This window comes from Coffea arabica, chromosome 2c (assembly GCF_036785885.1).
Source record: "Coffea arabica cultivar ET-39 chromosome 2c, Coffea Arabica ET-39 HiFi, whole genome shotgun sequence".
Lineage (NCBI taxonomy): Eukaryota > Viridiplantae > Streptophyta > Magnoliopsida > Gentianales > Rubiaceae > Coffea > Coffea arabica.
The window spans coordinates 21,901,638-21,922,776 of NC_092312.1; the positions used below are offsets into that span (position 1 = coordinate 21,901,638).

The 21,139-nt window shown below is 35.2% G+C and overlaps 2 protein-coding genes across 2 annotated transcripts; one reads left to right on the plus strand and one right to left on the minus strand.

The window, feature by feature from the left end:
- Positions 1-690: 690 nt before the first annotated feature.
- On the minus strand, positions 691-1,904 carry LOC113726802 (auxin-responsive protein SAUR36-like). The gene has a single exon (XM_027250679.2). The coding sequence runs from the start codon at positions 1,440-1,442 to the stop codon at positions 906-908; it is 537 nt and encodes a 178-aa protein (XP_027106480.1). The 5' UTR covers positions 1,443-1,904; the 3' UTR covers positions 691-905.
- A 14,622-nt stretch (positions 1,905-16,526) lies between these two features.
- LOC113724061 (long-chain-alcohol O-fatty-acyltransferase) lies at positions 16,527-18,102 on the plus strand. Its single transcript, XM_027247005.2, has one exon. The coding sequence runs from the start codon at positions 16,822-16,824 to the stop codon at positions 17,881-17,883; it is 1,062 nt and encodes a 353-aa protein (XP_027102806.1). The 5' UTR covers positions 16,527-16,821; the 3' UTR covers positions 17,884-18,102.
- The last annotated feature ends 3,037 nt before the right edge of the window (positions 18,103-21,139 follow it).

The window sequence follows — 21,139 nt, forward strand, 5'->3', positions numbered from 1 at the left end:
CTCCACATCAACTTCATGACGTTTACTCTGAAAAATATTTTTATAAAAATATATGTATAAAAATCTCTCATTGGCATAATGGTCAAAATCATGTGAGTTAACATACTAAACCTAATCATTTAATTATCTATGCTTTTAGGCCTGGTCTGCTTGATGAAAGTTTCACATTTTCTTTTTTTTATATAACACTAAAAAAAAGGTTTGGAGACAAATTTTCACAATGACTTTTTATGCAAAGCCATGAAAAAAAAAACACGTATTAGATCAAATGGTGCTCGTTATTTATATATTTAAGTAAAATTAGTGCAACAAATTTTGTGTTAAAAGAAAAGTGATGTATGTTATCTATGTAGCATTTGTCTTTTGCCTCAAGCCCTGTATGTTGGATTTGTCTACTGTTTATAGACCCCTAATCCCAAAAGGAGATGCATTGTGTCTCAATTCAAAATAGAAACACAGACAATATGTAGTAGTGTTTAAAGTAAAACCAAAAGACAAGCATTCATAATTCCACACCAATAAATTCGTAAGAACGAGTTTTTGCCTACCTTAGATTCCATCGAGTGTCTTAAACATACATGTATTATATGTAGCAATCATGATGGATAGTATTTAAAGAACAATAAAAAGGATTAGACACCAGCTTTCCAAAAAGTAGGGGATAAAAAGGAATCAAATGGCATGGTAATATAGGGAAAATTGGACTATAATCTCTATAAGCTGTACACCTAAAAATCTATTACATCTATCGAAGATGATATGAAAGCCATAAAAAGAAAAGATAAGAAGATTCTTAAAACACACACAGGCCAAAAAAATTATATATTTTTTTGGTAGAACCCGGAAAAATAAATAGCTCTAGACAACCATGGATTATCGTCATCATCATCACGTAAGCTTGAACTTCAAGCTTGCCGCTTCCAGGTCAACAATTTCCAGGTACTCCGGCCCTGCTTGATCCGGGTCTGAACATGCTCAAACTCCGAGATCCGACAAGGAATAGTAATAGCACCCGGATGATTATACCCGAATTCCTCCTCGGCCCCCCTCAGCAGCTGACCAAACAAAGGGTGATTAAAGTAAATCACAGGCACCAAAACCCTTTGAAAATCACCACCTTTCTGGCCCACATAGATCGCCATATGGCCTTTCGGCACCTCCACCGGCTGTGGCTTTGCTCCAACCGGTTCTTGCCCGCTTTGCATGCAGCCACGGATCATGGTCCGGCCCGGGACTAAATTCTTGGAGGAGCCGCAGCAGATGTCTTTGGCTTTGGACCTCAGATTGTGGGTCCAGCTGATCAGTCTGGAAATGGCGTTAGCCCGATAAAATGGATGCGGGTCCAGCCGGTGATACCTCATCGGCGAACTGTGTCGGCGGAAAACAGACCGGAAAATTGTGTTGACCCGGTGTCTTAGCAAGAAACCTCTGATCTTGCCCATGTTTTGGAAGGAAACAGAACACGAGAGAAATTTTAAAAAGTGCAGAAAACGGATTCTTGGTGCAAGCTTTCGAGTTCGGGTAGTTGCTAAGAAAAAGGCCAAGGGTCAGCTATGGACATGGCTAAACGGAAAAGAGTTAGACAAACTTCAGATAGAGAAGTGGGCACGTTGGACATGTCTTGCAAAGTCGACGTTACTGAGGAATGGTGAGTTTTTCTTTTTCATCCGAAGGTTTTCGACTCCTACGAAACATGTCCTGAGCTCCTATTGCTTTCTGGTTTTCAAGGTGGAAATGTTTCGGGCAGTGGTTTGGAATAGGTAATCGAATAGGAATCGTAAGCAAAGGAATATATAAATATATAGGAGGGGTCGGAGAGATTGAAGGGTCAAACTTCAGAGCAGGGGAAGGTGGAGTGAAAGTTTCCTGGCAAATAGTCAGTTGTAAAGAAAGAGTCAGCAAGCAATTTGATGGAGGGCCTATGAAGCAATTTCCGTATATTTTAACTCGAACAAGCTGGAGCAGTAGAAGCTGTTGAGATCAGAATTTTTCATGCGTTGGCCAATTATCATCATTGTGAACGGCTAGAAAAAAGGGTTGGGTGATGGGGCCCTTGGGAATGGGATGCTTTAGTCTTCCCAACTTAGTGGAAATTGAAGGGGCAACGGCAAGCAATTTGAATAGTACTCCCTCCTTCCCATAGTCCTATTTCTAAAATAGTTTCGTTTCTTTTTTTACACGATGTAAGAAAAAGTAATTAATTTTATTGAAAAAATAAATTTAGATTGCTATTTTTTTAAAATAATCTCACATTAAATATGATACAATTTTATGGAAACTTGAATTGATGATAAAAAAAGAATCAACTCTCATCAAATGGGATAGGTTTATAATAACAATTACTTACATTGAATAAGGGTATTTTAGAAAAATTAAAATACAACTATATTTTTCAATTGAAAAGTGGACTACAATTTGGAATATATGAAAAAGGAATACAAGAGGTGAAACGGAGAGAGTAGTATTTACGATTTAATAATTAATGTAGTAGGCAACAGCTTGCAGCAATTTGTGTCTTTTGATAATTGAATTGGCATGTCATAATTACCGCTGGCATGCAACAAAGCAATGGAGTCACAATAATGTAATTTGTGTAATTTGTTTGTGCAACCAAATCTCTACTCTACCCTGTATATAGTTTTTTATTTATCATTTAAAAGATCACTGGAACAAAATAATTGGCTTTAGAATCGAGTTATTGAAATGCAAATCTTTGTCGGGTGTGCCTCTAATACATTTGAGTGGAAAAGGGAAATGTTATTCTTTATTTTTTTTGTTAACTACACTCTCATGATTTATTTTATTATATAATCTAATAAATGAAAATTATATGATAAAGATGATAATGGATATGTGATTAGTAAAAATTTTCTTTTGGGGGTAAGTTTCAATATCAATTACTTCTCACAACTCACCTTATTACTTTTTTTTTCTAATGCAAAAAGTATTTCGATTAATATTCTTGCAGCAGAGATAATACGAAAGTCTAAATGAATTACATACTGCATCCAAATTAACTCCCTAACTAGATTTAAATCTTTGATATATTGAGACAAGAGATTTGAAAAAAAAAACTAAATACCAATTGATTGCTAGAATTGAGGGGTCATCTCGTGATTACACCAAAATGGAATTTTCAAAATGTTTGAGATTGCACCAATGAAGAATAAATAGGCGAATATTTATGTCTAGTGTGGACCAGTTTTGAATGGTTTTCATGAACTTGGCAGCAAGATGTATCAACGTGTTCATTGCATTTCCTTCCACCTTCATCACATTATTATTTTTATTTTTAAATAAGTTTTTTGTTTCAGGGTGCCCGATTAATACATTTAAATAACACTCAACTTATTATCATCTGAATACACGTATTAATAGCTACTCCCTCCGTCCCGTTTTGTTAGTCTTGATTTTTTTTTTCACGCAGATTAAGAAAGTATAATTAATTTGGTTGGAAACATAAATTTAGAGTAATAATTTCCTAAAATACCCTTATGCTAATCACGAAGAGTGCCTATTAATATCAGTTACAGCTAATGGGTTAGTATTGGAAAAGCTCAATGTATTCAATGTAGTGGGTTAGTATTTAATAACAATGTATTAATAACAAGATATTTAATAAGGCTATTTTAGACAATTTGAAATATTACTACATTTCTTAATGGGAAAGTGGACTACAATTTGGGACAGACAAAAAAGGAAAACAAGACTATCAAAGTGGGACGGAGGGAGTATTAATTATCCTCTCTTTTATGTATACACTTTCCTTAATTGACTTTATTTTTTCAAAAAACTTAACACGTACCGTGTATTTTGAGGATCATTTAATGAGTACCCATTAAACAAATCTTTTTGCATTTTCTTAGGCTGCGGCGGGTGAGAGTGAGAGGGCGTTGGACTGGGGCAATTGATTGATTATTCAAAGTTGGAGGAGAAAACGCAACAAAAGAATGGGGGGGCGGTTCCGAGAAAACCAATGCCCAATGCCCACGTGTTCGCTGGGATTGATACTGCAAGAATTTTGGAATATGCGATAAAGACCAAGACCAGGTCTTCACTCTTCAACCGGGTTATTCTTATTTTATACTACTAGTTACTAATGTTCATTACGTCGCCACTTGCCACCAGATCCCTCCATGGCAAAGTTACACCAGCTAACCGTCACTCATTCAATATCTAGCCTAGTGGATGAAGAATATTTCTCTGTTAGTATTTTGTTTGATCGACGTCAAAAACAGCAAGAATCATGCATGCGCAAACAATAATACATCAACCATATCTAGGGGTGTGCAAACTCGAAAAATTTCGATTTCGAAACCGATTTCGAATTGAATTCGGAATTTCGAATTCGGAAATTCGATAATTCGGAACTGAAATCGGTAATTCCGTTTTTGAATTGGTCGAATTCGGGTCGAATTCGAAAATAAAATTTTTGAAATCGGAATTACCGATTTCGAATTGGGAATTCGAAATAGGAATTCGAATTAGGAAATCGATTTCTAATAATAATATTTAAATATAAATATAATATAATAGTTTTTATTTTTTAACATAATAAGTTTACTAATTGAAATTGAGCTTCCGAGTTCCGACAAATTGAGCTTCCCTATCCGCCATCGCAAAAACCTAATTTCTCTTAACTCACCTTGAGCTTCCGCTGCACCGCCTCTTCCTTCATGGCAACCGCCACCGCCACCACCACCACCACGTTCTCCAACCTCGCCTACAGCTCTCTCCCCTCCCTCTCCTTATTCCACCGCCACCACAACCATCTAAACACACCTCACTTTCACCTCACTAACTCATAAAACCACCACAACCTCCTCCGCACCATTTTCCTCAATTAAACTAACTACCTTCCGCACCCCACTAAAATCCCATCCTTCTCTCTTCTTTTACACCCTTAAAGATTACCAGAGCACAGACACCGGCAACAGCAGTGGTGACACCGGTGACATTGGTGGCACAGGTGCAGGTGGAGGTGGTGGTGGTGGTGGTGGAAGTAGTGGAGGAGGAGGAGGGGAAGACAGTGGAGATGCAGGAGCAAAGAACAAGATCGAAGCCTTGATGGCGTTGGCTGAGGTGGGGAGATCATTGGATAGCATTCCTAGGGACTTGGCTGCTGCTATAGAAGCTGGGAGGATTCCGGGCTCTATTGTTTCGACTTTTTTTGAGTTGGAGGAGTTGCCGGTGCTCCGGTGGTTGCTTAACTTTGGAGGGTTCAAGGAAAGGTTGCTAGCTGATGATCTTTTCTTGACAAAAGTTGGCATTGAATGTGGTGTTGGGATATTCACCAAGGTTTGGCTTATTTCTGATTCAATCTTGTGTTTTGCTTCTTTTTCTTGCTATCTTTACAATTGTTGTCAACAATATTTGAGTATTTGTGAAAAGGGCTCGATTGGATATTTAGTTCATAAGGAACAAATTTAATAGCATGCTTATCAACAAAAATCAGTACAATGCCCTCTCTGATCGATAATTTAGTAATTGTTCCCTCTTTGTGAATCACCTATTCAAGCGCGCTTTTCATTAATTTTTTATTTCCTCAATGCCATCTCAAATTTTCGAATTCGGAATTCACCGACTTCCGAATTCAATTCGGTATTGAATTCGAAATCGAAATTAGCCATTTCGAAATCGAATTCGGTCGGGAAAACTGAAGCTAAAATTTCAAAAATTTCCGATTTCAAACTTCCGAATTACCGCTTTCGATTTCGATGCACACCCCTAACCATATCCTCAGGACCATTTTTAGATTGTCCTGTTTTAGTTGCCTGTAATCTGGGTTTTTATCAAAACTTTGGCATCAAAATGGAGGAAGGTTTTGAGAAGAAAAAAAAAAAAGGAAATATAAGCTTAAGCTTCTAACTAGTTTTATTTCAGTGGTTTTATGCCTATATTTCGATGTGTTTGATACTGATGTAGAACGAGGGAAGTGTGGATTCCAGAAGACTGTCAAAAATCGATTAGGGCTCTTAATTTGGGCAGTCTAATATTATTATTATTTTGTTAGAATTATTATTCTTATTATTCATTGTAATTGTGTTGGCAAGACATGAAAGAAAGAAGAAACCGAGACTAGTTTTAGCTAGTAAAAATCTGCGAGCAAATCCAACCACACATCTTGTGGGGTGAGAGGTTAAGGGTTCAAACATTGACTCCCATCAAAGTTGTTACTTAATATAGTTTCTTTTAGATCCATACGAGTGTATAATGCACTGATAGGAATAAGCATAGATGTACATGATGATAATCGACAAAAAAAGGAAAAAAAGAATCCAACCGGCACGAAGCAAATGCTACTGCAAATCTAATCCATAAAGGAATCCAACTCTCTCTGTCAATCGACGACTAAATCCAGCTCTCGTAGGCAAGAGACCTGAATGCGGATCCTGACACTGAAATCCACCCGTAGATTCAGTTCTCCTCACCAGTCACCAACGGATCCCCCGCCAGATCATTATTGGCAGCTAAACACAAAGTTTAGTTTTTTTTTTTTTTTTGTCGACTGGGGGTATCCCAGTCATTTCTGACCAGACTAATCCCCCAGGCTGGAAGAGCCCGCCCCAAGGATTCCAGCACGTTACGGGGGAGAGTCGAACACTGGACCTTGCTCCTAAAGAGGAGACGACAGCACGTTAGGGTTTTTTGTGTTATGTTTATTTTCTTGTTAACTTGGACTCTTATAATATATAAATAGGTGTATCTAGAACTTTTTGGATTCATTTTTATCAGCTGTTTATCAAATCATTAGTTAGATATTTTAATCGTTGTGAGTTTTCTCACATTCTAAGGTTCTTTTGAATCTTGCTTAATTGGGATTTGATCATGTATTTTATACGTAACTTTCAATTTAATCGAATTCTTATAGAGTTATAGTATAATTTTTTAAATCAGAAAAAGTTAAATTGAACATTCGACAAATCATAGGAAGTTCATTTATATAAGGATAATATTAACATTTCACGTACAAACGTTAGATTGAATGTTTTGCATCCAATTTGCGATTTAGTTAAAAGTACAGAGAGTTATAGTATAAATTTTCAAATCGAATGAATTAAATTAAACATTTAGTAAATCACAAGGAGTATTTTTGGCATTTTATCCAATGTTAAACAAACAAAAAATGGATTCAATAATCGAGGTACAGGATCATTTCTATATGAGTAGCTTGTCTGGCTGGATTTGGTCGACTGCTTTTAATATCGGGAAAAAAAAAAGAAAAAATGAAGCGAAATTTGGGAGATTGGAATCGCACCTTGGACTTGGAGAAGGATAAAGTGTACAAGATCGCTCAATCTCCGTACATTGTATGTTATGTACGTACGATCATCCGGGGGCTGCCGAGCAGCGGACAATTCTAGCCGAATCAAGGTTGGGTGGCCCACATCATGCCAACATTTCTAGCCGAATCAAACTTGGCGGGCCCAGTTTGGGCCAACCTGATACAAAATTGCCAACAAAGAATGCACTGATTTTCAAAGTGGTGGGCTACCCGCTAGGTCTTCTATTGGACAATAGGCCCCCGCAATCTCGAATGGATTGCTCTTTTTAATTTAGCCATTATCACTTCCTCTGCATTTATTGTTATTATTATTTTGGGTCTGTTTGAATTAGCTATTTTTTTGGGTATTTTTAAAAAATTTTACTATAGCAGAGTTTTTATAATATATTTTGAGATATTTTTAGAAAATATTTTGGGATATTTAAGACTAAAAGAGTTTTTAGAATATATTTTGAAATATTTTTTAAAATTTAAAAAAAATAAACAACTTTTTAGAGTATTTTTTAAAAATTTTAATAGTATTTGAAAAACTCAGCAATCCAAACTCAAAGGAAACACTCAGAGTGTGTTTGGATAGAAGATTATTTAGAGCAAATAGTAGTGTAACAATCTTTTGTAAAATAATTTTTGTGATGTGATGTACGTAAAATAAAGAGTTGATTAAAAATATAAAAAGATGATTGAAAATTATTATTTATAATTTAAATAAAATAATAATTGAAAAAGGGGTATCCAAACACATCCTGCATGTTACACCAAAAGATAAAACACAGATGAAGGAAAAGCACATGCTTTTCTTGGAAAGTATCGAATTTATATGCCCGTCAAATCTTTTGCTCTTTTTACTTTTATCAAGATAATGTCTGACTTGTAGAGACTCCATTGTTGGTTATTATAATTCAAAGAATAGTTGCATTATTGAATATGCGCACCACGTAAAGCAAGAGAAAGGAGTTATCTTCTGAAATCAGTCAAATCTACAATATATATATATATATATATAAATAAACATAAATCAATCATTTAAGATCAAGATCAAAATGGAATTTTCAGTAGTGTCGGAGTCAAGACATTTCTTTCCGGGAGCATTTTCAACACTGACGAAAACGAAAGTACGTGAAAAGATGGACGTTTGGAAAAAATAACTGAAGGCTATAATTGACACGAACGGACTTGTCAAATCTTGGCTGCAATAAGCCATCTACAGTACGCAACTCTGGATTTGGTACCAATTTAGGAAAATTTTTTTTTAAGGCAAAAGCAAATTTCATTAACGAGTTATGGAACTAATTTCGAAAAAATCAATTATCACATTAATAAGCGTGACAGCTACCAATAATTTGATTTCTTTAGCAATCATCTGTGTGTGTCGATAGTCCAATACTTGGTGCATAAAGTAAAATACGTAAGGCCTTGCTTGGATTGTTTGTTTTCGTCGGAAAATATTGTCGTTTTCCGTGATCACATTTTCCTTCACATATATCAAATCGTTACAGTAATTTTTCATAAAAAATTACGGAAAATGCAATCCAAACACAACCTATGTTTGTCAAAGAGTGCTTGCAAGATTCTTCTGCTCTATCTAATCTACAAAATATGTTTCTTGCTAGCGATGACATGATTAGGGCCAAAACCAATCAAACAAAAAAATCAACCCCCGAAAATAGCCTAAAAAGGCCTTGCTAATTGATTATTTCATCAATTTACAACTAGAGAAGGTGGAAGAAGAAGAAGAAGAAACGTTAAATTTTGGTTTTACATTTAACGCCCAAAATTGACACAAATTCTTAAACTAAGTTTTTTTCCAAGGACTTATTTGTAATAATTTATATTCGATGTGGGCAAAACCTCGCAAAATGAATAGTTTAGAGGCCCGTTGAAAAATATCTTCTTTTTATTATCATTTTTTCTCACATGGATAGGAGAATGCAAATTACAATTGAAACCCGTAATGATAGGATACGATTACAAATGGAGTACATCTAACATGCACTGCAACTAAGTGCCTGTTTGATAACATAGAAAAGTGCTGAAACTGAATTCATTCAAACATTCGGATGTTGTGGATGTTTGATAAATAAAGATTCACCTGCTGAACTTATCAAGTGGTGCTGAATTTGTATGTATTTTTTTCAGCACAAGAATCGTAGCTGAATGCTTAATTTGATAAGAATCAAGAGATTTATTTCAACTATTTTATCTTATATACTAAATATATCCCTGTTTGTTAATTATATTCAAAATCCTTATCTAATTAAACAACCTATCTTATTATCTAATTAAATTTTAAGAAACTTCCATACATACAAAATTTTAAGAAACTTCTTCTGACTATTAGGTTAACTCCGGTAATTAAAGACAACTAACCTAAACACGCACAGTGAAAGAATAATAGACTGCACGTTAAAACCGAGATTATACATAACTCTTGGTATTGGAAGCGAATTCACAAATTGAGCTGATTAAATACGTTTCTTCAGTTGAAATGGTCAGTGCTAAATCAGCGGGAAATCGCACTTTCTCGTTTTAATGGGGCTCATCGACCCACACCGCCATAGCCAATGGCATTAGACGCTGTGGGCCTTCTCTTCCCCGCTTTAATGGAACTAGAAGTACGCGACTTTGACTCTTTTTCTCTCTCTCTCTCATTTTATTTTTTATTTTTTCTGTGTGCGTGTGTGTAAACGGGAGGTCTAGAAGTAGGCGACGTCGACTTCTTCTAGAAGCAGGCAACTTGAAGTTATACAACCACGTAATCATAAATGGAGGGACTCTTGTCTGTACAAATGTCACACTCATACGCATAATTTTTGACGTTAATGGTACAAGTGATTTTTTTTTTTTTTTCCAAATACTATAAGTGGAAGAGATCAAGTTCATGACTCTCACTTAATATTATCCACTCACTCACTCCCCTCAAGTACAAGTGAATTTGATTCTTCCTCTAAGAAATTTTTTTTATTATTGTGAATGTATTGACGGATAATATGAAACCAATCCAAAGACCATACGTACATTTTGACATCATAGACTTTCGTTTTACCAAACGTGCAAGTATTAAAGTGACATAAGGTTAGTAAGCAATTATTAAAGCGCCTAAATTACATATAACCTATCTTGTGAATACCCGCATTGATAATTATTATCCGACCTTATGTTTATAGACATGACCATCGGTCAAAAGTTAGATGGCTCAAGTATTAAAAGTTCTAATTTTGAGTCTCACAAAATATTATATCATTCTAACTGGATGTTATAGCCATCATACCACGTGCTAAATTTACAAAGATATTTTTTTTCTTTATGTACAATAATTAATTTCACTTATTAAAAGGAAATTTCTCAATGTCCGTTCATTTACTAAGGCTAATCATATTGCTAGGAAACAATAGGTGGGACAACAAAATTTGACTTAATAAACAGCTTTGTCCTCCTTTGTCAATATTCATTGCCTAGTTTACCTAATAAGCTTATGGCACGCATTTTATCACCAAACCATTTCAAGGTTCACTTTTTATTTAACTAAAATGTTCGCCTAATTAACTTAATTAACAAGAGAGTACATCTTTTTTTAACTCTAACTACTAGGAAAGTACACTCTTTTGTCACTCATCTAAAAAAAATGTATGTTTTTCAGTTCCAAATCATACATTTAATTAGTCGAGTTACCATTTTTGCTAAATAAAAAATTTGGTGACAAAACAAAAAAAATCTTAATTACTTTAATAATCATATTTGCCGTTTACCTGCTTGTCCAAGGCAAGTTCGTCATTAGTTGAGACTTAAAATTCCTCCTCGGCGGTTGGTTGGGAGTAAAGTTGCCAATTTGCACTTAAAAATATTTAGTTTGGGCTGGACGGGTCTTGCCCTTTACCTATATTTGTGTAGTCCAGTTGAGTCCAAGTTTTCTCCCATGCGTTGCCAATTGTTGAAAATAATAATAACAATAAACATTTGCAGCCGTCTAAATTCCCAATCAGTCTACAAAAAGTGCCATCCCACATCTCCCAAATGCTAGAAATTGTCATCCGCTATCTTAGGAGCAATTTCACTCCTCAAGTCAGCGACGCCATATTCCATATCCGAAATCTACTATCCTACTCCCGCAATACATCCATTTCATAGAGCACTCCTTTCTCAGTAAGCATACAATTGTTTGGAAACATTTCACTTAATAGAGAATTTTTGGTAAAAATACTTGTCCAAACATGAATTTCACTCAATTTTTCTTTGGCATTTGCATTTTTTTTTTAATGAAACGGAACCACCATTTCTTACGTATGAGTATACTACACACCAGTATAAATTTAGAAAAAGTCATGTACAATAACATATTGACGAAAGATAAGATTTAAATTCTTGACCCCTCGTCCTATCAAAACTTAAAATCTTTAAGAGGGCAACCGCCTGAAGGTCCAATGGTGCTGTGGAATGGGAGTGTTTGGATACCAAAATTATTTCAAATAATATTTCGCTTGCATCACAAATACATTTTCCAACCTACCTTTTTATATTTCCAATCACCTTTTTATCTCACATACATCATATTACAAAAAGTGTTACAGTAATTATTCCAAATAATATTCCAAATAATATATTATCCAAACAACTGTTGTTGCTTTAGGCTTTTATGTGCTTTTGGGATAATGGAGACCGTAGAGCAAGGAATGCCACTATGGTGGGGAAAAGGAATTTGGTCCTTGATGGGGAGAAAAAGTTTGGACCTAACACGTATTGATGGGAAGAGAATGGTGACCCAAATGATTGGACTGCAGAGGCATATTATGTCGACTGGAAACCGGGCAACAAGGTTAAAGCTTCTGTACGTTTATTAGGCTGGTGATGGTGATGGGTAGGTGAATGTTGAGGTTAGGTGGATGATGGTAGGTAAAAAGGGAGGATGAAATGAATAAAAAGAAATGGGCTGGACACAAGGGCGACGCATCCAATTTCTCTTGCACAGCGCCCACGGGAGACGCATTTCACGTCGGTCCGGGTGATGCTTACTAAATTAAACAGAAAATTCCCTGTTCCCCAACCAAACTTTTGGATAGAATGGCTAATTATGAAAATAGTTTTTCATTTTTGCACTTAAAGCGTTTTAATCATTAAATCTATATTGTGTAACGTATTTTTTGCATCATATTTAGTATTTAAATTTTTGGACAACAAATAGAATAAATTGTTGAATGTGATTCACAATCTTGTTAAATAGCATATAACGCAAGAAATCATATATTTTAGTTAAACGACTTTATCTTTTTCTAGTTACAATTGTATTTTCTATGACTTTGTATGGATTAAGTGTTTTTCAAGAAATTTTACTATATTAGTGTAAATAAAAATTTTACTGCACATAGTCAAGTGTTTTTTGGAAGGTATTTTTTAGATTTTTTTGAGGTATTTTTAAAAAATTTAAAACTACCACTACCACTATATCCAGTCACTCCCTCTTCTTCCTCCTACTCTTTTCTTCTTCTCTTTCTGCCTCCTCCCTCTTTCTCTTTCTCCCCTTTCCTTCTCTCCTCCCTTACCATACCTCCCCTCTTCCATTGCTTTCCCTATCTGAATAAGATGGAAAAATTGTTTTGATGGAAAAACTAGAAAAAAACAATTCCTAAAATGTCATACTGTGATTTCAAAAATGTAATTATAGCAGATTAATAACATGAGGGTGAAAAGGAAGGGAAATCATGAAAAACGATTATTTGATACTTCCAACTGAACAAAACCTACACTGTGTTTCAAGGGTTACGCCAACCAAAACGATATACTACACATTGAAATGATTCAACTAGCAAACAACTTATGCTATACATCTAACTAATCCAACAAACAACTTATATTGTACATCTAAATGATCCAACGAACAATTTCATCAACTATATGGAGATCATTCCGTATGAAATATGAATACTTTCTCTTGATTATAGTCCATTCAATTGAATTAGAAGAGATCGGATAAGACCTCCTAGACATATTTGAGATTTTCCTATGTTATTTACTCATCTGAGGTTCAGTAGGGCACAAAGAATCCACCTCATCAGTCCAACAATGCATATAAAGTGGAGGATATATCCCAAAAACTTATCTCCATTTCATTATGAGTATTAGGGTAAGAGAAGGGAGAGGAAGGAATGGGAAAGGATGGGAGGGGAGAAGGATAGAGGGGAAAGAGAGAGGAGTGAGGATGGTGGTGGGTAGAAGAAGAAAATGTGGTAGGATTTAATTTTTATTTTTTTTTAGTTCTTTTGGTATTTTTGTAAGTTGTCTTTGAAATTATATATATTTTTGAGTGTTATTGTAGACGTCAAATACAAAAATAGCTTTGATAAAAGTCTAAATCCATACAGAGCCTATATCTATTTATAGTAGTGATAAGGCACATGCGATGTGTGTGCAATTTAGGAATCACCTTTTGTATGAAAAATTTTAGTCTAAATTTTTCATAAACAAAAAAAAAATGATCTTTTAAAAGTTTTTTAAATATAATTTTAATTAATTCAATGGTTACAATGTTTTGTAGGTGGTTATGGGTGAAAATCAGTTGCGATTGCACTGATTGGCTACATAAGCAACATGCAATCAGATGATAAAGCTATGATTAAATGATCGTGAGGGTAAAGTTGAAAATTTAAAAGATGACAAAAAAGTTTACACAAAATCAATGCTCTTCCTTTATATATAATATAGACATGTTATTGGTGTTAATAAGCTTATACATAACATAATATTTCAATTTTTTGGTTCTCTAGTAAGATCCACAATTCTATGATTCTACCTACAATTTGATCCTACAACTTCCAAGATGACTGAAGATAGGATCATACCACTTTTGCATTTTATACCTTTGTATTAATTTTATCTCGCTTTACCCCTAAACTGTTAGTTGAGATTTACTTCGTTTGGAGAAAATATAAAAAAGCCATTGATATCCCTGAGGGTTAATTATAGTAAATTCCCTTAAGGTAAGGTGCATTTTGCACTTTACCGCCTAATATTATTTTTCTCTCTATTTGTTTGTTTGTTTCCAAAATCATTAGTCAACTTCAATATTTTGTACACGTTGGGGACAAAATACAAAACAAGCTATACTGTAATTAATAAAATTGCAAAAATGGCTATATTATATGGGGAGTTATTGTAATTAGCCCTTTGGAAAATTGCTTTCTCTCTATACCCATCAATGCACCTAAATTTGCCATTTAAATGAGAATACAAATATACAAGTATTTGGAGCTTATTTCCAAAATAATACTCTTTTTGAAAAAAATACACCCAAATTGATGCAGTTTCTAATTTCTTATTTTCCACGTGGACTTCCTATCAACCACGTAGGGAAAAAAAAGAAGCATGCTTTGCTTCTATCTCCTCTTTGGATCTATTCCCAATTTTCTTCTGTATCTTTCTACATTTTGTTTTTCTTTTTCTTTTCATATCTTTTTTTTTCCTTGGCAAACTCATAACTACAAGAAACAAATGTTCACAATATTTAAAACTCGACCATAATCTGTATCGTAATATTTGACAGTTGAAGGTCTCTTCTTGTATACATAATGTCAAGGTAAGTTATTCTTTATTTTCTTTTATTGATCAACCTAATGTCGTGGCCTTTGGATAATCTAGTATGATGATTATTAAATAAATTCCACACCATATGTTTAATGAATGTCAAGAACAAAAAGAACAAACCTCTACAAATTAATAACTTTAGAACCAGGCAAATTCTATTAATTTAAAGAAATATTAATTAATTGATAATTTAATAATCTAATAATTTATTGATTGTATCTACAATTTAATTTATTAATTTATCGATTGTATCTACAATTTAAAGAAACATTCATTTAATTAACAAACATTTTATTTTATTTTATAGAAATATAAATTATTCTATTAATAAAAGGAAGTTAAAATTCTAGGGAATATGCACGTATGTAACTGATATCCTTTTCCAAAATTCTTTTTGTGAAAGAAATGCCCTTATAAAAATTAAATGATCCTTTAGATGGAGAAGACGATAATCAATGATTTAGGTTACCCTAATAAAATGAATGCAAATTGCCTATTGGATTATCAGGGTGAAAATGATATAAGTTTAGAGGTCTCAAGTTTAAAAGAAATTGTTGCTAACAATAATTTTGTTGATGATGAAGCTAATGATGATATAGTCAGGAAGCACTCAAATTATTTAATAGAGATTATTAATTTATTAAATATTAATATATAGAGATTTTGCTATATATATCATTTCTAATACCAATATTTACGTGATCACGGAAAAATTAATACCAATATTTCTATGTTGTGTTTGGATTGCATTTTCTATGATTTTTCATGGAAAAATTATTGTAACGATTTGATGTATGTGAGGGAAAAATATAATAAGGAAATATGATCATGGAAAATGACGTAATTTTTTGATAGAAAACAGCAATCCAAACAAGGCAGGCATTTCAATTTTCATTGCATTATGGTTTGTTTGGATTGAGCATTATTTTCCAAATTTTATTTGCTCACATCATCATTACAATTCTCAATACACCTTTTTATTTTCTCAATTATCTTTTTATCTCACATATATCACGTCACAAAAAATGATATAGTAAAAATATTTCAAATAACTTACAATCCAAACAAACCCTTTGGAAATAGTCTCTTAATAATCTAATTGGATCGGTTGAGAAATTTGTATACACCTTTGATTGGGCATGGGCCAAAAATACTACTGCTAGAATGGTACATCCTGCTCCTTCTCGAGCATGCTTCTCGTGATGTGAATATTATTATATTTCAAATATACCCTCTTCCTTCTAGAGTATGCTTTCGTGACGTGATTATTATATTTCAAAGATACCCTATCCCTTCTAGATTCTATACTTTTCCTGACGTGACTGTTATATTTCAATTATAACCTCTCTCAGTGGAGAAGGCTGCATACCACCGGCTCTCTCCGTTCCCCCTCATGTGATATCCTCGATGTCAACGTCGTCTGTTGTCTTCCTCCCGTTGTTTTTCCGCCTTCTAGAGCAAAATTCTCTCCCCAGGCCAAGGATGAAACCTAAGGGAAGCCGCATCGGCTTTGATTAGAATACGGCACCACGTTTTAGCTCACACATATCTTTCGTCTGAAGTCCGATTTGACCGGATTGCTGTGTTGTCACAAGCCGGCCAATGACGACAAAATGCGTTTGTAGTTTAGTATTATATACACTAGTATCTAAGCATGAACGACGGTCTCGCCGGCCATCATGTGGTAGGCATCGCGAAGGGTCCCTACAATAAAAAATACCGCACGACTCCGAAGTCCGAACAAAATCCATTTATTTCTTTCACCACCGATATTGATCGTACAGTAACTAATAATTAAATAAACAACCATCCGCTTATGTGTTTCCTTGGTGCGTGAGCAGTGGGGGGGTGAGGTTTGCATCTTGTCCTTTGCTCGGTCCGTTCAATAAAAGCAAAGCTTCCCTCATCCCAAAAGCACAAACGCCATAAGAATAGAAGCGGAGTTGTAGCCAACCATTTCCAAAATGGAGCACGGGAACTTTAAATCAATCTATGCTTGGTCATCGGTGGTAGCATCTCTCTTTTACTGCTATTTCATTCCTGCAAGAATCCCAAAAGGCTTCTTGAGGCTGGTTTCTCTCCTACCCGTCTTCTGTCACTTCACAGTTCTCCCTATGTACATGCCCTCCATCTTCTTCAGAGGAGTCTCAACGCTCTTCATCACCTGGCTCGCCAACTCCAAGCTGCTCCTCTTTGCCTTTGGACAGGGTCCACTCGCCTGGGCCCAATCCCAGTCCCTCCACATCTTCATCGCCTCCGCCGCTCTCCCCATCAGAGCCAAGCGGGCAGATGACAGCAACCCATCCTCCTCCAAGAAAAAGGTGCCGTTTTTGAATTTAGGAACGGAGATCTTAGCCTTGTCCGTTTTATTAGCCCTGGCAGCCAAGTACAGAGAAACTGCACACCCGCTGGTTCTACAAGCAGACTACTGTTGCGTGATATTTCTTCTGGTGGATGTTCTGGTGGCGTTCTCGAGTTCCGTGGTCCGAGCCATGGTGGGTCTGGAGCTGGAGCCGCCGTCCAATGCGCCCTACGCATCGACTTCTCTGCAAGATTTCTGGGGAAAGCGGTGGAACCTCACCGTGACAAATACGCTACGGCTCTCGGTGTACAAGCCGGTCAGGTCAGTGTCGGCAGGTGTAGTGGGGAATCGCTGGGCCGCGCTGCCAGCCTTTTTCGCCACTTTTTTAGTCTCCGGTCTGATGCACGAACTCATATACTATTACGTGTCACGTGCGAAGCCCTCGTGGGAGGTGACGTGGTTTTTCATTCTGCATGGAATCTGCGTCATGATCGAACTCGTAATTAAGAGGGGTTTGAAAGGAAAACGGGAGATGCCATGGTTTATTTCGGGCCCATTGACGATGGGGTTTGTGATTATAACCAGTTTTTGGTTGTTCTTTCCTCCCTTGATGAAGTCCGGGGCTGATGAAATGGTTCTTGAAGAGTTCAGATCTCTTTGTGAGTCTTGGAAGGGTAGGCTAGGGACCTTGTCTCCCAATATTCTGAGCCCCAATTTGAGTTAAGAGACGGGGAAGTCTTGAAAATGGTCAGGTCCTCAAGAAAGATCTCCAACATTTCTGTCATAATAATCCAAACTTTTTGGAATGGGACCTGATTAATGTGCATGTCCAGATTAATGTTTACCATGGATTGGATTGGATGTAGGCATTGTAGTTTTTTTTTTTTTTTTTTTTCCTCTTGTTATTTTGTTTTAATGAACTGCTGCTTATTTAACATTATCAGATTCAGGGGTTTTGTATCGCTCAACCATTTGATCTAACGGCCCATGAATCACAGCAGCACAAAAGGGGGTCACAAAAGGTCGCGAAGATGGACCAAAATTACTGCCCCCTCTTCTTCTTCTTCTTTTTTTTTTAAAAAAAAAAAAACCAAAAAGACAATAATGAATGAAACCCGTGTCCTTGAAAGGAAAAAAAAAGGAAAAAGGAAACCTCAGGCCCATCAACAATTTGATGCAAAAAAGGGCTGGGAGACCATTGGTGTCGTTTCACATAAAAAGCCGCCAAACTTCTGACTAACACTCTTAACAGCTGTTGCTCCTCGCCAATGCACCGTCATTCCACATTATTAATTTATTACCAGACAGCAGGCGTTCAAATGACCAAAACGCCCTGCGAAACCCAGTCAAAATACCGCATCTACCCACGCAATTAAGGTGACGAAATTGGATTGCTAATTCACAGTCCAATTGCAAAGTGGCTCTTTTGCCACTGTAAGGATTGACTGACTAATTTTTGGAGAGTTTATTTTGATGATTTATTTGAGATAATTACTGTATGATTTTTTGTAATGCGATGTATATATAAAATAAAAAAGTGTGATCTTTAAATCACATAATTTGAACAGCTTTTTGAAGAACGAGACGACATAATTTCATCCATAGTTGTCCTTTGACATCCAACATAATTTTCATTAATGCTAATTAAAAGATGAGACGTCTAATCTCAGTCGGTAATTAAATTAAGTTGCATTGCTCTAAATAAAACTGGAGGTAATCCATTGATGAGTTTTTTAATCATTTTTTTACCTTATATACATCAAATTATTATAATACATTTTTTTTTACTAAAAAGCTATAGAAAATAGCGATTCAAAAGTGTCACATTTTTAAGGCTAATCCCTTTGTTTATTGATTAAAAAAAATCACGCAAATATTGATATGATATTCCCTATGTCCCAATTTTAAGGACGTTTATTGGGGGTGCAACTTTTTTTGGTACAGTGATATCATTATTGACAGTCAAGCCTTTGCTTTCAAATTTATCCCGTTACAAGTACAATAGTTAGTTGCACTTTATATTTTTCATGCAGTAATGTTTTCGTGGATCTTATCCTAATCAAATGCATCCCTTTATATTTTAAAGACACGCGCCGTTATTGGCCTTATAAAGTGAGAGTTAGTCTTACGTACTCCTCGAGCTTCTCTAAATGGATAATAAATAACAAGTCCTATCAAATATTTTTGGACTTCCTAGCACATGCACTGTGAGGGCAAAGAGGGAATGTTAGAAGGAAAATAGTAGTATAATATGACTTTAATTTTGGGATAATAAGAAGGGTGAAACATGACATTAACAATAGATGGAAGGGAAGAGCAAGAGAATATTCTACAACTATGCCACTTATTAAGCACGACAGGTTGGACAAATTTTCTTTTTTTAAAAAATTTGGGCTGCTGGCTGACAGCCTGTTGGGGGAATTATTTTTTTTTTTTTTACAAAATTGAAGGCTGTCAGCCTAGCAGCAATGATGCCAAAGAAAACAAGTCATTATGAGGGAAATCATTAGGTGGGAATGGGACGTAAAGCCCTCCTGTTCCTTTACACACAATAATGAAGCACATGACTTCAGATTTTTTTTATCTGAAGGAACACATGGCTTCAGATTCAAGATCGTTGATTGCAGGGAAAAAGCTCTTAGCTCAATTATTCCATGTATAAACCTTTCCACACTTAAAGAAGCCAGTAGTTCCTAAGACAAACTTTACCACAAAGCTCAAGGTGAAGTGAAAGCCACTTCACTTTGCTGTAGTCCGGCGACAGAAAGGTGGAATATATTAATCCGGCATTAGTGCTTTAATCCTTGGCTTTGTCCTGGCCAATAATCATTCGGAGTGGGGAAAGGAAATCAGTAGTGGTTTAAGGTCTTCAGGGCATCTTTCTGATCTATTAATAGAAATTAAATTTACTCTTTATTGGTTTGTCAAAGTTTGTGTTTGGATTGTATTTTCTAGGATTTTTTATAGAAAAATTACTGTAGCAATTTGATGTACGTGAAATAAAAAGGTAATATAAAAATGTGATCATGAAAAACGACGCAATTTTCCGGCGAAAAATGGCTATCCAAACAAGGGTTTATCCTACCGACCATTGATTATTTCTTGACCATCAAACTAATTTTGGTCCTAATTCAATCAACTAATCAGTGGACCCCTAGCCGTTTTGTGAGATTTTGCTCTCAATTTACAAGATAAATCAAACATTTGCAACTCACTTGTCAAAATTCAAGATCTAAACTCGAAGGTAAAAAATGTCAATGGCCACTAAACTATTTTATTCGTACACTTTTAACCACTCAATTATTATTTTTTATTCAAAATGTCCACTCAACTCACAAATGTGTATATTAGTGGCCATTCTGTCCAAATTCGGTGTTAATTCCAACAATAATGTTTTGAACCAATTGCAGAAAAAGGAATGTTTTGAACCAATTACATAATCTATATGCTACAAGTATGTGAGAATTAGAATGCGAAAGAATTGCTAAAAAATTTCCTCATGGCTCTTCTAATTTTGATGATATAAAAGCTGGGTAAAATACTTTGTTTAGGATGGCATTATTAGTCCTTAACACAGCTCTTCCTTTCTTTTTTTGAAAATAATCACCCCAGCAAGGACAATAGTTTTTTTTTCTTTTTCACTGGCAGGTTCAGTCAGTCCGGCAACCTTCAATTTTTTTTTTTAAAAAAAAAACCTAGCAGGCTATTGGGCTCAACCCAAGCACAACAAGCATAATTGTAAAACATGAATTCTTATGTCAAATTAAGATTTATGCGATTTTTTTTCATCAATAAACAAAGGAATTAGTCCATTTTTAAGGCTTGAAAATTGAAGTCCCCTGAATTCCCCCATATTTAAAGGTCAAGTTATTTTTCTTCTTATTGCCAATCGAATTGGTTAGGTTGTTCTTCCTGCAAATACATCTCCAATTATATAGGAGTATCTAATTTGTTGACAATTCCAGTGCTAGATTCAATTG